Raw genomic sequence first — 15,852 nt, 5'->3', positions numbered from 1 at the left:
ACTCCCGTAAAAAAAAAAAAAAAAAAAAACCCCGCAGGACGAGGTCAGAGCCTCGATGTCAGGACGGGTCTCGTGTTTTCACTGCACATTCTTTTCAATCAAGACGGCCTCGAGGTTCGGACCGGGAGGTCACCGGTTCGAATCCTCTGGAAACATCCAGGCAGGGAAAGACTGAGAAACGGCCTCAACGAGAACTGTCAAACAAGTGGGAAGTATTTATTTGGCTTTGACTCGATTAAGATTTTACTTCTTTCACTAGGAGAGATTTATTTATCTACATATATATCTATATATATATATATATAGATATATATATATATATATCACACGAGATAAATAAATAAATAAATATATATATATTTACTTGACTACATTTTGATGCAAATTCATTTTAAACAGTTTCCAACTATAAAATTGTCTTTATCATTGATTAATGTGCTGATTCATTTTCTTTACATACACTTCTTCTGTGTTTTATTTGAAGTGTTGATCCATCAGAAGATATAAAAACCATCTCAGTGTAGTTTTACATCTCCTCTCTCAGGCTTCTCTCTGCAGCTCTAGTAACAACAGGTCGGTGAGCCAATCAGAAGAGAGGAGGCTCTGAGCCTCTCTTCTGATTGGCTGACTGTTTTCTGAGTGATCCAATAAAAATAAAGCAGATTTCAGGTAAAAACACTGAGAGAAACCAAATCCTGCAAGGTTTGGATGGTGGGTCCAGGTGGGCGGGGCTTGGTGACTGCTTTGTTGTGACATCACAAAGTTCCAGAAGTCCTGACGGCTGGTTTTAAGGCTCAGTTTCTGAATACAGGCTGTGTGCATTTCTCTGTGGACTGAGGCTTTGATACTTTCACAGTATTAATATAGAAGCTAGAGCTGATCTATAATCACACTACACATGGACAGAGACCTTTACACTGGAGGAGCTTTAATGAATAATTTATAACACACTGTAATGTAGTTGTTAGCAGCTATAAGGATAATTTTAACTGTTTATTAATGTACAGTATTTATAAACAATTATAGTACTTAACAAATATATGAATAAACACTTAAATCTGCTTATAACTACATTACAGCGTGTTATAAACCATTTGTTTTAGATTCAATGAACATTAATTAATGTTTATATACTGCTTATAAATGCTAGATTGGGGGTGTTACCAGTTTCCCACAGCCAACAGCCGAAAACCCAAACTGTTATTACACATGTTACAATGAGAAAAGCAGCAGATCCTCACTGAGTGTCTGTCGTTTTAAAGCTCGTTTCAGCACCAAACTAAACTCTATTTACACAGTGCTGAAATCAGACCAGATGTATGGCATTAAAAAAATCACAAGAATAATATTGATGATAAAATAATGTTTGTGTTGAACTTTCTTTCTCATGCCTCTTTACCGCAGGACAGACTCCGGGAGTTAAAGGATTATTCCTCCATAAACTCAAACACTGAGCTCGGCCTCGCAGGAGATCAATTTGTCGAGCCGTAAAATACTGCAGCACCAGAAAATCCTCCACTGCTCCACCCGGACGTAACGGCAAGTGTCTTAATTAAAACTGGCCCTTCCTGGACACCATAGACAAAATGACACAAGCTCCCTGATTGGCTATAGGACACGCATCTCTTCCTGTTTTAGGGGGCGTCAATAAGCGAGTTTAACAACCAGTGAGTTTTAATGGGATCTGTGTGTAAAGCTTCTTCATCAATAGGCCTAATGACCGGTTTAAGCCCGGCAGCCGATAATCTGCCGATGGTTAGAGTCGGGTTATCGGATTGGCATTTCTCCGGGGCCAGGGGCTTCAAAGGCTGGTCGGAGACCCCACGGAGGGGTCGCAGGGTTTTCTCTGCCGGGTCCAAACACAACAACTGTATAAAGGTGTTTGAATCCGAGTCTCTGTGGGTCCTGAGCTGTAAAACAACTTAATGTGGGTGATTAACCTGAAATAGACACATTTCACACCTCTTTGCTCCGGGATTCTTTCTGCTTGTTCTGTAACTTTTAGACAATAAAACCTGCACACATTAACCTGTGCTGTAACTCAGTCTTATGAGTATTTCTACACCCACCTGCACGTAGATTTTATTGTTTATCATATGACTTGTGCAGGAAAAAATATATATTTAGAAATGTCTTTTTCTTCCTTTTTTAAGGTTGGATTTCTATATTTTTATAGAACACAGACATTTATTTATTTAAAGGAAAATATGTAAATTATCAAATTATATCTAATTATTTAAACAAAAACTTCAGACTTTAGTGGATGCAGGTAAAAGAAAGAAAACAGAACAAATCTTTAAAATAAAAAGGTGTTTAAATAATACAACTGAGAGTCTCAGACATTAAATTACTGTATTTAAGAGGAGAAATAAATTATAGTCTGGTTCACACTCAGAAACTCTGTTCATAATTATTTCATCACAGCTTAAATATCAGAAATATCGGGTCTCTTTCATGAGAGAAAAATAATAATAGTGACTGATTACATTAACGATTAATGAAGTTTGAGAATAATGGTTTATTAATTTGTGGAAAAATTTATTCTATAGGAATAATTCTAATAATGAGAAAAATAAAGTAAATCTGCACAGAAGTTTTATAAAATAAAGTCTGTTTAAATCATTAAAAAAGATATTTTAATATTTGTAGAGAAAAAAATTATATTTAACAGATCAGTCAAAAAGATTGATTTTATGTTTATAAAATATAAGTATCTACTTTTAAAATCTGCTTCTTTTGTAATAATAATAAAATATGAAAATATTTTGACAGCTCATTCTGAATCTGAGCAGCTACATGAATTTCCATGATGAAGTATGATTGAGCTGGTGGATGTCAGTCTTTGTTTATATTTCCAAAGTGTGATTCTCCAGAGACGCCATCTTGACCGGGACCATCCAATCACATCGCCCTCCGCTCACAAACACGTCACATCAGAGACGCTGAGACACTAACTGCTGCTTCGCTGTGACTCTAACAGCTGAGGAACAAACACCAGAACCAACCAAACCTCTCTGACGACGCAGCTTCCATCAGAGAAACTCATTAAATTCATTTAATGATTACAGTTAATGATCAGTGAACTCAACTCTTTCATAAGATCCTGACGGGACGCTGGCTGCTGGACTTGGCCTACAATGTCTTGGAAGCGCGCCGTCCACCCGGCCGCCTGGCATTAGGTATTAGTGGCTACGTGCCACGGGAAGCTCCGCAACTTCACAGGCGCATCTCCCCCGGATAGAGCCGGCCGCCAGGGCGTAGATCCATGCGCGCGCATCGAGGGACTCCAATTATTGGGTGACCATGCAGAGGCAATAGATGGACCTGTGGCCGGGCCCCTTGACCCTTCGCGCTGCCTCACACGCTGTGGTCACGACCACACACACGACTCATGCCGTCACACACACACACACACAACACACACACACCACACACCCTCCATCCCACCAACCTCCCCTCTCCCTCCTCCTGACGTCCTGCTGCGGTCAACAGCAGAGAGACTGATGTCCGGTCAACCGACGTCTGACTGACCTTTACCAGCGCCGCCACAAGGGACTCATCTATCTCTCTGTCTCCCAGCATCCCTCACCCCCTTCCTACCCTCTACCCCCCCCCCCCAAGTGCTAATGCAGCTGTTTATAACTGCCACATTGACTTTCTCCTGCCACTGTATGTAAATACAATCTGCTCTGATCAATGGACTGAGAGCTGACATGACGCTGACCACAACACACACACACACACACACACGCACACACTGAACTGCACAACCTGACACACACAAGTACACAAACATATATTCACACAAACACACAGAGCTCAGGATAAAACCTGTGAATACGACACATCTGCTCCCTAAAAGAATAAAAGTGACCTGAGCGTGCGGCCACAGGAAGTCTAGAAGAAGAGTGTGACAGAGTGTGACCCCCCCCCCCCACTCACCTCCCACAGGTGTCGCGTGTTCCTGACGGCTCCGGACTGCAGTTTGTCCAGCAGCAGAGGGACTCCCTGAAACGGGCCGATCCAGGTTCCCTGAGGAATCCTCTGAGCCGCACAGATCCCGTAACCCAGACCAGGAACTGTGCTGGTGCAGAGACACACCTGAACACACGGCCACAGCACACACGTCAAAAACACACACACAAAAACAATCCTCCGTTTCAGTTTATATATTTCTATTTTCTGGAGCGACTGGAGCCAACGAGCATCAGCCAGTTTCGAGTGAAAATGTAAATCAAACAGTTTCTGCAGCAGCTCGTCCAGATGTTCTGTAAACACGTAACACACTCGGGTCGTTCTGAGGGATTACTGGTGTTGAACACATCAGTGGTGATTCAACAGTCCTCTGGGGCCTGGGCACAGAATTACCAATCATCATTCATCACCATTATGTAATAAATAATCTGCCAATGAAAAACGTGCGAACTTTAAACTTTTTTTAATATTTTCTTTTCCAAATGTTCACATCAGTAGGATTTTGAAAGTAGAAATATAAAGAAATATAGAAATTAAGAACAATAAAAACCTAAATAATCCAGTGAATAACTTCAAGACTGTCACGTTGTCAATAAGACACATTATAAGATCAGTGGTCATCAACACGACGCCTCTTTAAGGACGTTTCCTGCTGATATGTCATTGGTTGTTTCAGAGGGAGGAGTCACATTCTGAGACATTGCTGTGGAGTAAAGTTCGTCAGCCCTCGGGGGCCCCCCCACCAGCCTGACGGGGCCCCAAGCAGCCGCCTGTTATAAAGACTTCAGAAACAGCAGCTGTTATAAACGGGCGACGCTGCGTTCACTGCCCACAGGACATCTGAGGGGTGACCAGTTCACCTGCTCCTCCTGTTTCAGATGTTACGACATTTTTAAATTTTAAATTTAAAAATCTTTGTTAGAACAGAATCTGATCTTGACACAGTAAATGAAAACTGTCTGATGTTGACAGACAGACAGACAGACAGACAGGCAGACAGACAGACAGGCAGGTGGGCGGAGCTGTCTCACCTCTCTGGGCAGGTCTCTGAGCCAATCAGGGACGTCCGGCAGGGTGACGGGAGCCGCCGAGCTGCTGGTGCCGACGAGTCGACGCAGAGAGTGAAGAGGGCCGTGCATCGGACACTCGCCGTTCCTGTTGTCTGCGCACATGTCGCAACCTGGAGACGAAGGTTAAACAGACTTTAACCTTTTATAACAATAAAGAAAAATCACACACACCAACACAAAACATTTACTTATGCAGCATGTGGTTTACAAGCCAAACTGCTACTTTAAAAACAAGACAAAAACATCTGTAACTGAAATGAGATTTTTAAGGTTTAAACGCTGCGTTTATGTCCTGAGTCTCTCATTTTAATCATCTTATATCATAATTTAACAGTTTTTTATGAATTTTAAATTTGTTATTCTATGTCACACCAGTGTTTCCATGTTTTCATTTATTTTAAGTGTCTTTTATTCTGACATCAGCAAATCCTTTTATCCACGGCCCCTTTCTTTGCACAGGAGACAGTAACGTTGATGTTGAATTTGAGACGTGTGGACCTGCAGGAACCCTGAACGCATCGTGTAAACTAAAAGATTTAAAAAGTGCATGAAGCAGCAGAGCAGGTGGAATGATTCATGGTTTAAACATTGACCTGAAGTGTTTTTGTATTGGTGTTTACAGTCAGAAGATGAAGTGATCCTTCAGCTCTGGCTCCTGTGGTCGCGTAAAAAAGTGAAAAACCGAAACTGAAGGAAAAAGGGAAAAAGGAAAGACGGAGCAGGATCCTGACGAAGTCCAAATGAGGGAAACAGTCCTCTGTGTTTTTCCAGGTTAAATGTGGCGAGCAGCGTATTGCTGGGAATTAGCGAGCGTCAACATTTACTCAGAGATGTAGTCTGACAGTAATGGATGTTAATTGACTGTAGCAACATAATGAGAGATTATTATCTGGACAGAAAACTCCCACAGAGCGGCGCAGAGCAGGAGAGGCCGAGAGGAACAGGATGTTAATGTTGCTTTTTTTTTTATGTTTTTCCCAAAATTAAATATCCTCCATCTGAGAGAGCGACGGCTGCTTCGACACCATGATTGATTGAAGTTAATTAAACCAGATTACGCTCATTTATAAACCACTAAATGTAACACAGGTTCACGGCCGAGTAAATGGGAAAAATCTCACAGGCTGAATTCTCCACAATCCTGCAGCGTAAACTGAGAGTTTTATTCCAGTGTGTGAACTGTTGGAACCAGCTCAGCTGATCTGAATCACCGGATCAATGTACGGAAACTCATTAGTGTCAAATAATCACGTTAACGCATTACACTCACACTTATGATAAAATACTGATCAAGTAGTTTGAACAAAAAACGAAGAATCATCAAAGTCGTCTAAAATCTGTCTAAAATCGTCACAAAATCTGTTTATACTCAACTCAGCAAATCCCATTCAAAAGGAGAAACAGTGGCGGATCAGACACACAGCACCTGTCAGTCTGAGGCGTTCGCTGACGGGTCTGAATGTGGGATTTTTTTTTTTTGTTGACAATAAGAAAAGAAGAATAAAAAAATCACCAGGTTCTCAGGTACATTGTGCAGACACCTGTGTGTTGTTGTGTTAATATTAGTTGAAACAGAGCTCAACATCTGGACAACATCTGGACGAATGTGGAGAATCTGAACATGAAGCAAAACTCATTCAATCAGTTCAATTCAGTGTTTTTAACAAAGACTTTCATGAAGTTACTGATGTGTCTGAGACACCACAGAGGAGACAAGGAGACAAGGAGACAAGGAGACGAGGAGACAGAGGAGGCGAGGAGACGATGACGAGACAGAGGAAACAATGAGGAGACAGAGGAGACAAGGAGACAAGGAAACAGAGGAGACAGAGGAGATGAGGAGACAGAGGAGACAATGACGAGACAGAGGAAACGAGGACACAGAGGAGACGATGATGAGACAGAGGAGACAGAGGAGATGAGGAGACGATGAGGAGACAGAGGAGACGAGGAGACAGAGGAGATGAGGAGATGATGAGGAGACAGAGGAGACGATGAGGACACAGAGGAGACGGTGAGGAGACAGAGGAGACGGTGAGGAGACAGAGGAGACGGTGAGGAGATGATGTCACAGGTTTGATGTCAACAGAAAATAAAGACGACCACACAACAACAGGACGACCTCATCACTCAGCTGCTGCTGCTGCTGCTGTTTTAAATAAAGTTTCATCACTTCATGAAACACAAACATGGAGCCTCATAGTCACTATATTAAAATCCACGAGTCGCTGTGATATTTATTGTTTTTCATATATTTACAATCTAGTTCTGAATCTGAATAATTATTTTTGACCATTAAACTTTTTAATATGTTGTTTTTAATATTCTAAAAATACTTTCTAATATATTACATTACGTTTTGCAATATAATATACATCAATATATATTTGTTTTAATTTAAATACTATTGTGACGATTATTACAAGACTTATTACAACACAATATTAAAAGTTATTATTGAATGTGTTTTTGTGATGATGAAGTCCGTCTTGTTTTGCAGCTAGATGCTAACACAGAAACACTTTCCTCTTTCACACTGATGAACTGGCTGTGAACTTGTTATGGCGTGTTCTCCTCGCCGCCCATCATTCAAACTCAGTATTCTGTTACATCCATCGCCAGTGTTTAGACAGCTCCGCTCTGCCTCTGATCTCCGAGCGGCGGACGCCATCTCCACTTAAAACGTCTGCGGGCAACTTCCTTCCACGTTTTACTGACGCTCCCTCCACAAACTCAGCTTTTCTTTTTTTTCTTTTGTACCTTCCTGAAAAAAACCTCGAAGCCAAAACGTTTTTATCTCTGCAACACATTATTCTGAAGGTTCAGGTATTAGTCTGCTTCATAAACACAGCAGCAAGTTCAGGTATTAGTCTGCTTCATAAACACAGCAGCAAGTTCAGGTATTAGTCTGCTTCATAAACACAGCAGCAACGGAAAAGTTCAGGTATGGACACTTTCCAGTTTGTACATTGGCACTTCTCTGCCTCCTCGCCTCCTCTCTTCCTGACTCCTCGCCTCCTCACTTCTCTGCCTCCTCGCCTCCTCACTTCTCTGCCTCCTCGCCTCCTCACTTCTCTGCCTCCTCGCCTCCTCACTTCTCTGCCTCCTCGCCTCCTCACTTCTCTGCCTCCTCGCCTCCTCACTTCTCTGCCTCCTCGCCTCCTCACTTCTCTGCCTCCTCGCCTCCTCACTTCTCTGCCTCCTCGCCTCCTCACTTCTCTGCCTCCTCGCCTCCTCACTTCTCTGCCTCCTCGCCTCCTCACTTCTCTGCCTCCTCGCCTCCTCACTTCTCTGCCTCCTCGCCTCCTCACTTCTCTGCCTCCTCGCCTCCTCACTTCTCTGCCTCCTCGCCTCCTCACTTCTCTGCCTCCTCGCCTCCTCACTTCTCTGCCTCCTCGCCTCCTCACTTCTCTGCCTCCTCGCCTCCTCACTTCTCTGCCTCCTCGCCTCCTCACTTCTCTGCCTCCTCGCCTCCTCACTTCTCTGCCTCCTCGCCTCCTCACTTCTCTGCCTCCTCGCCTCCTCACTTCTCTGCCTCCTCGCCTCCTCACTTCTCTGCCTCCTCGCCTCCTCACTTCTCTGCCTCCTCGCCTCCTCACTTCTCTGCCTCCTCGCCTCCTCACTTCTCTGCCTCCTCGCCTCCTCACTTCTCTGCCTCCTCGCCTCCTCACTTCTCTGCCTCCTCGCCTCCTCACTTCTCTGCCTCCTCGCCTCCTCACTTCTCTGCCTCCTCGCCTCCTCACTTCTCTGCCTCCTCGCCTCCTCACTTCTCTGCCTCCTCGCCTCCTCACTTCTCTGCCTCCTCGCCTCCTCACTTCTCTGCCTCCTCGCCTCCTCACTTCTCTGCCTCCTCGCCTCCTCACTTCTCTGCCTCCTCGCCTCCTCACTTCTCTGCCTCCTCGCCTCCTCACTTCTCTGCCTCCTCGCCTCCTCACTTCTCTGCCTCCTCGCCTCCTCACTTCTCTGCCTCCTCGCCTCCTCACTTCTCTGCCTCCTCGCCTCCTCACTTCTCTGCCTCCTCGCCTCCTCACTTCTCTGCCTCCTCGCCTCCTCACTTCTCTGCCTCCTCGCCTCCTCACTTCTCTGCCTCCTCGCCTCCTCACTTCTCTGCCTCCTCGCCTCCTCACTTCTCTGCCTCCTCGCCTCCTCACTTCTCTGCCTCCTCGCCTCCTCACTTCTCTGCCTCCTCGCCTCCTCACTTCTCTGCCTCCTCGCCTCCTCACTTCTCTGCCTCCTCGCCTCCTCACTTCTCTGCCTCCTCGCCTCCTCACTTCTCTGCCTCCTCGCCTCCTCACTTCTCTGCCTCCTCGCCTCCTCACTTCTCTGCCTCCTCGCCTCCTCACTTCTCTGCCTCCTCGCCTCCTCACTTCTCTGCCTCCTCGCCTCCTCACTTCCTGACTCCTCGCCTCCTCACTTCCTGACTCTTCGCCACGAGGAGCACCGATCACTGAGAAGGTCGAGGTTCAGCAACAAGCTGCTGGATTTCTCCTCCACAGAACCATCACACTTCATAAAGTCTATGGTTGTTAATAGCTGCGTTTGTTTCCAACACAGCTGTGAGTCCAGATGAGGACGGACCACACAGCGAGGCCGCCGCTCCGCTCTGTGAACCCACAGCGAAACAAAAAGCTCTCTGGAGCTTTTCACCTCTTTTAGCTACTATTTTTCATTTTACGGGACATTTACTCTCCGGTTCAGCCTCAGGTTTCATCAGGAGGGAAAAAAAAGAGAAACTGTCCTCGACCAGCTGACACACTCGGTCAGAGAGCAGCTGGTGGAGACCAAACTCTGAGCTAAAAGAGCGGGAAACCAAACAACACACGAGCCGTCACGTCGCTCTGTGTCCGCCGGACGTGTAGATTTCTGCTAACATGTCGTCCATGACGACCGATCAGGAAAAACAGAAACGCTTTTATTGTTAATCTAAATAAACATTTCCTGCACCTTCACAATAAAAGACTTCCAGGACAAAGAGGACAGAGCTCGTGTCCTCTGTAATGTTAGGTGACCTGACATAAAGAGGTTATATTCTCTGATTAAATACATGTTGGTTTTTAAAGCCTGAATTTAATGTTTCTACTAAATATCGTAAAGTTTGACTGAATGTAAATTTAACAAAAGTTATTTATCATCCTCCTCCAGAAGCAGAAACATGGCCGAGTGTTTCAAACAACAGTTTTTAAATTTAAATACATTTAAAATCAAATTCAATCTACAGATTAAACAGTTAAATTAATGGATGAAATGTGGATTTTACAGGAAGTGTGTTCGGTTGTTCCAGTCTGTTTTTTGTTTTTTTTGGTGAATTAGTTTTGTAAGAAAAATAAATACAATTTCAGAGACATAATCACGCCCTACTTTACAATACGACTGGACGTATAAATGGTTTATAATTTGGTTGTTGACACTTTATCATAAATAAACAATTATAAACATGTTATAACACAGTTTTCACACATTGATGCAGCTCACTATTTGACAAGATCAAGTCAATGCTCACTACTCATTAATCTGACTCATGAGTTATTACCATTTCTAACTGGTAAAAGGAGCCTTATAGTGACTGATTATTAAATGTTAATGTGTTTTACACTTTATTATAAAAAGGCTCCAGTTAGAAATAAATGACGGGAACAAACGCTGATGATGGAGAATATGAGGCTGAACAGTACAGATACATGTTTGCTCACTATTTGGCAAACAACAGCTCACTGTTTCCCTTTTAATCTAATGTGTTGTATCAGCTGATTTATAAAGTGTTGACGAGCTAATTAATTATAAACCATTCGTACGAAAAAATTCTACATTCTACAGTGTGGGCTGAAGCTGCTGAAGTATCATTTATCTTATTTATGGTCGTGTTTATCTTTCGCAGCTTTTAAAGTTTGGGAGAGAAGAGGAGAAGAAGTTGGAGCAAATTTCAAGTAGCAAGACAGAACAAGTTCATTTTTCAACATTTAACCAAAATGGACTTTTCTGCAGAAGAAGACGACACGTCGTGGTGTGGAGGCAGCAGGCAGAAGGTCCGGCCGTCTGTAAACGTCTCTTTCAGCAGAGACGCTGTGCTGCGCAGAGAAGAAGCTGCAGATGTTCACTGCTCACGGTGTTTTAGTTTCACCTCAAACAACAACGACTCGTCCCGTCACCTGAGCCTGAGCGCAGCCGCCACACAAACAGGAAGTGACATGAAATCTGCTCGTTTGATTTAAAAAAAAAATGTTTTAAAAGTGTAAACGAGTCAAACGCGGGTTCACTTGTGTGTGACATGAGGTCAGACTGAAAACAGGCGGTCAGAGCTGTGTGTGTGTGTGTGTGTGTGTGTGTGTGTCTGACTTTATTAAATTACAGTGAAGCTGCCAGCTGACGTTGACTCCAGATGTAAACTGTAAGAATTGATCTGTGTCTTGTATCACAGCGGAACACGTTCCAGCTGTCTGATTACTTCCTGTTGGACGTTTTATTGCTGGAACGTCGAGATTTATTGAATATAAAAATCCAGACGTTTATTATTTCAAATGATTCGATTTAGATTTTTTTCTTTTTCTCCCCTTATTACACTGACCACGACACAAAGGTATCAAACAAGAAAACAACAGCTGCTGAAGATTTTCATCATGGAGTTCGATTATTGATTGTTTCTATTATTAATCTGTAAACAAAGGTAAAGTCTCCACTGATATTCAAACTGTCAGAGACCGACAGCAGACAATAACTTCATCATGAATCTGGTCGTGGTTTGGAAACAAAAACCAAACTAAAGATTCTTAAAGTCTGACTTACACCACGAACCGAACTCTACACAATGTTTAGACGCAGAGGCCGTTCACTAGTCAAGTGTAGTTTTATTTAGTCTGTAAATGTTGTTGTAGAAAGTTTTCTCAGTCAAGTCTGAAAAATTCTAATCATTATAATTATTATATTTATCTCAGCTCTTGTTTTGAAACGAAACTAATTTAAAACAGAAAAAATCTGCGCGACAAACTGAAGGTGGAGTTTGACTGATGTGGCTCTGATGAAGAGATACTGCCCGAGTGCATTCTGGGAAATGTAGGATTGAGTGCTGTCAGGACATGTCAACCTGACTCTGTCACTCACACGTCAAATATCTATAGAAGTGTGATATAAAATATTAAATCACATGAGTGCTTTTTAAAAAATCATAAAATTTAACATTGTATTTTTTGATTTGACTCTTTGATGAAATGATTAACCGTGACGTCAGGGTCCAGACTTCAGGTGCAGAATACTGAGTTTTATCTTATTTTATTGTTTATTTCTAATTATAATTCATTTTAATTTATTTAAGTTTGAGTTTAATTTATTCAGCTGATCTGAAGAATCAGTCTTTAAAAACTTTTTATATCTGACTTGTGCCATAAAAACCCTTGAAATTCACAGAAATATATAAATTCATATAAAGACGTGACTTCAGTCGGAACAAGAAAAACATTATTTTATTTAAGACGAAATGTTTTTCACTGCATCTGGACATTTAAATGAAACTCTGACTTGTTCTGTTACTTTATCTTTGAATGTGAATTTATATTTTATATGGTCAAAATACAATAATTAGAGAATGATTTTAAATAGAAAATAATTTAATTCAATATATTAAAACAGATAAAAACGTGACTTTTTTAAATTCTTTTTGACATTTATTATTATAGTTATTATTATTATTATTACCACTATCATTATTATTATTGGTGTAATTAATAATCGAGGTCAGACGGTGACACGTGAGGGAGTGTGTATGTGTGACTGCTTTATCTACACCCCCACCCCACCCACCCACACACCCCAGAGACCTCAATACGGCCGTGTTGGGATGATAAATAGCGGGCCGGTGGCCGGTGGATCGATCCCCCCCCCCCCCCCCCCCCACACCGTCCTCCTTCCTCACCCCGCACGCTCAGACCCCCATCTACCCTTCCCCTCCCTCTCTCTCTCTCTTCCACAAACACAAAACTATATACGGCAATTAATTCCTGCTTGTCCCTCCATCCCTCATCGGCCCTGCCGGCGCGTATCGACGCAGATTACTGCTGATGGTCCGTTTTATCACCGCGGAATACACACACACACACACACACACACACACACACACACACACACACACACACAGTGGTGTTTAGGATCGCCGCCTGAAAGCAGAAGCAGCGATGATGATGAACTCTGAAAGTTGCGCTGCAGATGTCAGAGCGCGCGGACACGGACACGGACACGGACCGATCACAGGAGCATTGTGGGAGCGGGAGAAGCTCCGTGACACCGGCGGGACGGAACCGGGACAGGACAGGAAGTACTAAAGTCATAAAGAGCCGTTATTACAGGCGCGTTAATAACCTCAACCTAATAACCTCAGGTACTTATAGAAATATTATAGGAAAAGCATCAATCAATAAGCTGATAGACTGATAAATCTGTAATAGAGGCCGTTAGAGTCTGAACACATCACTGAGAGGAGGATAAAACAAGTTCAACCTGCAACACAATCACTTTATATGAGACTTTAAACGGATTATAGGTGTTTTATTAATATTTAAAAAGAACATAAAAGAATATAAATGAACTGTGACGCTCAGTAAAAACAAAAATACACACGGACAGATTTGTTCTAATGAAACCCTGATAATAAACAAATGAAAAATGTATCAAATATAAATGTTTAAATATCAGACTCTCATCTACAGAATAACTATGAGAAAGTTTTATAATTATATACTGTAATATAATATTATTATTATAATAATAACGCTCTTCAGATCTTGTTTATTACCGGATGAAAATCAAACGGAGTCAACGTGTAACAGGCAGAGTGAGACCTCTGTCTGCAGGGAGGAGCGGCTTCAAAACTACATTTCCACCTTAAAACGCTCCAAAGTGTCAGGCACGAGACCTCACTTTGGTCTCCACGTGCGCAGCTGGAAACGGGGAGAAGCTCACACCGAGAGGGCGCGCGCGCTTGTGTGTGTGTGTGTCTCTGTTGTTAGACCGGAGCAAAGGGCCGCTGAGTCTCTGAGTGTGTTTTAACGTCTGACGGGACACCCCGACCTCTGTGTGTGTGTGTGTGTGTGTGTGTGTGTGTGTGTGTGTTATGCATGACGGCGCTCTGTCAATATCTGTCCACACACACACACACACACACACACACACACACACACACACACAGACAGTAGAAATCAAAGTTATAAAGGAGTTCACGGGCAGTAAAAATGTATTTTTCCGCTTTAAAAAAAAAAAACTGAAGGAAAAATTTCAGCAGGAAAATCTGTTAAAATAATAATTTAACTATAAAAGTTGATTTAAAAAAAAAGATTTTAACATAAAGATAAAAACGCTTCTGTCTGTTTAAACGCTTCTGATGAGCGTTTGATTTTTTGCTCCTGAGCTTTAGAAAAACTCCTGAAATAAAACTAATATGTAATTAATCGATCGCTTTAATTGGAGATTCGTTGATACGTCATCAGGAATCAGACAGAGAGGACGGACAGGTGCAGATAAAACAACATCTCTCATTTCTATAAAAGTGTGAATGAAGTCTGATGAACTTTAACTCGGACCTGGTCTGAACTCCGACCAGGCTGCTGACCTCTGACCTCTGACCCCCCCCCCCCCCCCCCGCTCCTACTGTCCAACACAGCAGCTGTCAAACCAACTGTAACACGTCACACACGGCGTCATGACGTCTTTTCAAACCAGCTGATAAAGGAAAATATTTATTTGTTTAATAAAGAGTTTCATAAACAGGTTTAATTCATTTTATTTACTAAATAAATCTGTTATACTTTAAATTTTAAAATGTATCACTAATTTAAATTAGATAACTAAATTATTTAAAAGCGGAAATAATCAACTTTAATTATCATTAATTAATTTCTCACCTACTTTATCTTATTTTTTTATGTCATCAATGATTTTGAATCAATTTTTAGCTGCAATTAAATTAAATTAAGGCCTGACACTAAATTTGCAGAGTTTTGAATAAATTTACATTAAAGAAATATTTTAAAAAGCAGAGTTAATATTTCTGTAGGATTTTATTCAGTGTTGAGAAATACAGTAACACCAGGATTAAAGGTTCAAGTGAGTCTCAATATCTCCCTGTGAAATTATAAATATTACATATATAATTATATATAATGAGGAATTTTCTTCTGATAATTATACAATAATTTAGTAACGCTAAAAGAGATTAATTAAAGTAAAATAACACACACACACACACACACACACACACACACACACACACACACACACACACACACACAGAGCTTCAGCAGAAAGATTAAAGAAATATTATAGAAATAATCAGCAGCAGTGATTAAATGACTGTGAAGTAAATATTGATCATCAGAAGGATTGAACGCAGCACAGACACTGTTCGTTTATAGTTACAGGAATGTGATGGAAACTGATGAGGAATAAAATAGAGATTAAACAGCGGAGGGTCAAAGGTCGAGCGACTCGCACACAATCTGTGACTCACTGAGAAAATCGTGGAGTTTGACTCTGACGGAGCGCCACGTGTCCGTCATCAGCGTTCAGATGAAGGTGTAGAATCACCAAAAACACAACCTCTCAGTGACAGGTGTGTGTGTGTGTGTGTGTGTGTGTATGTGTGTGTGTGTGTGTGTGTGTGTACGTACGGTTGTTGATCTCTCCCGTGTGGTTGCTCAGTGGGATGATCTCCATCCTCTGCTGTCCGTACAGGTAGTAGTCCAGCTCCTCCGACGTCAGTTTGAACCTCGTCGTTGCTCCTTTCCCGCCCTCCTCGCCGCCTCCTCCGCTGCTGCTGCTCTTCACG

The 15,852-nt window shown here is 42.3% G+C and overlaps 1 protein-coding gene across 1 annotated transcript in view; it reads right to left on the bottom strand.

Moving 5' to 3' along the window:
• Positions 1 to 15,852, bottom strand: part of prdm6 (PR/SET domain 6) — an 88,331-nt gene that overhangs the window by 71,907 nt on the left and 572 nt on the right. Inside the window, exons 2-4 of the mRNA XM_022769078.1 lie at positions 15,695 to 15,796; positions 5,007 to 5,155; positions 3,943 to 4,101 (exon numbers count right to left, since the gene is read on the bottom strand). Coding sequence (XP_022624799.1) covers positions 3,943 to 4,101; positions 5,007 to 5,155; positions 15,695 to 15,796 — 410 coding nt within the window. The remainder of the gene's footprint in view (positions 1 to 3,942; positions 4,102 to 5,006; positions 5,156 to 15,694; positions 15,797 to 15,852) is intronic.

This window comes from Seriola dumerili, unplaced genomic scaffold (genome assembly GCF_002260705.1).
Source record: "Seriola dumerili isolate Sdu_G_001 unplaced genomic scaffold, Sdu_1.0 BDQW01002177.1, whole genome shotgun sequence".
Taxonomy (NCBI): domain Eukaryota; kingdom Metazoa; phylum Chordata; class Actinopteri; order Carangiformes; family Carangidae; genus Seriola; species Seriola dumerili.
Note: the sequence above shows the minus strand (reverse complement) of the source record. Positions and strands in the feature narration are given on the sequence as shown.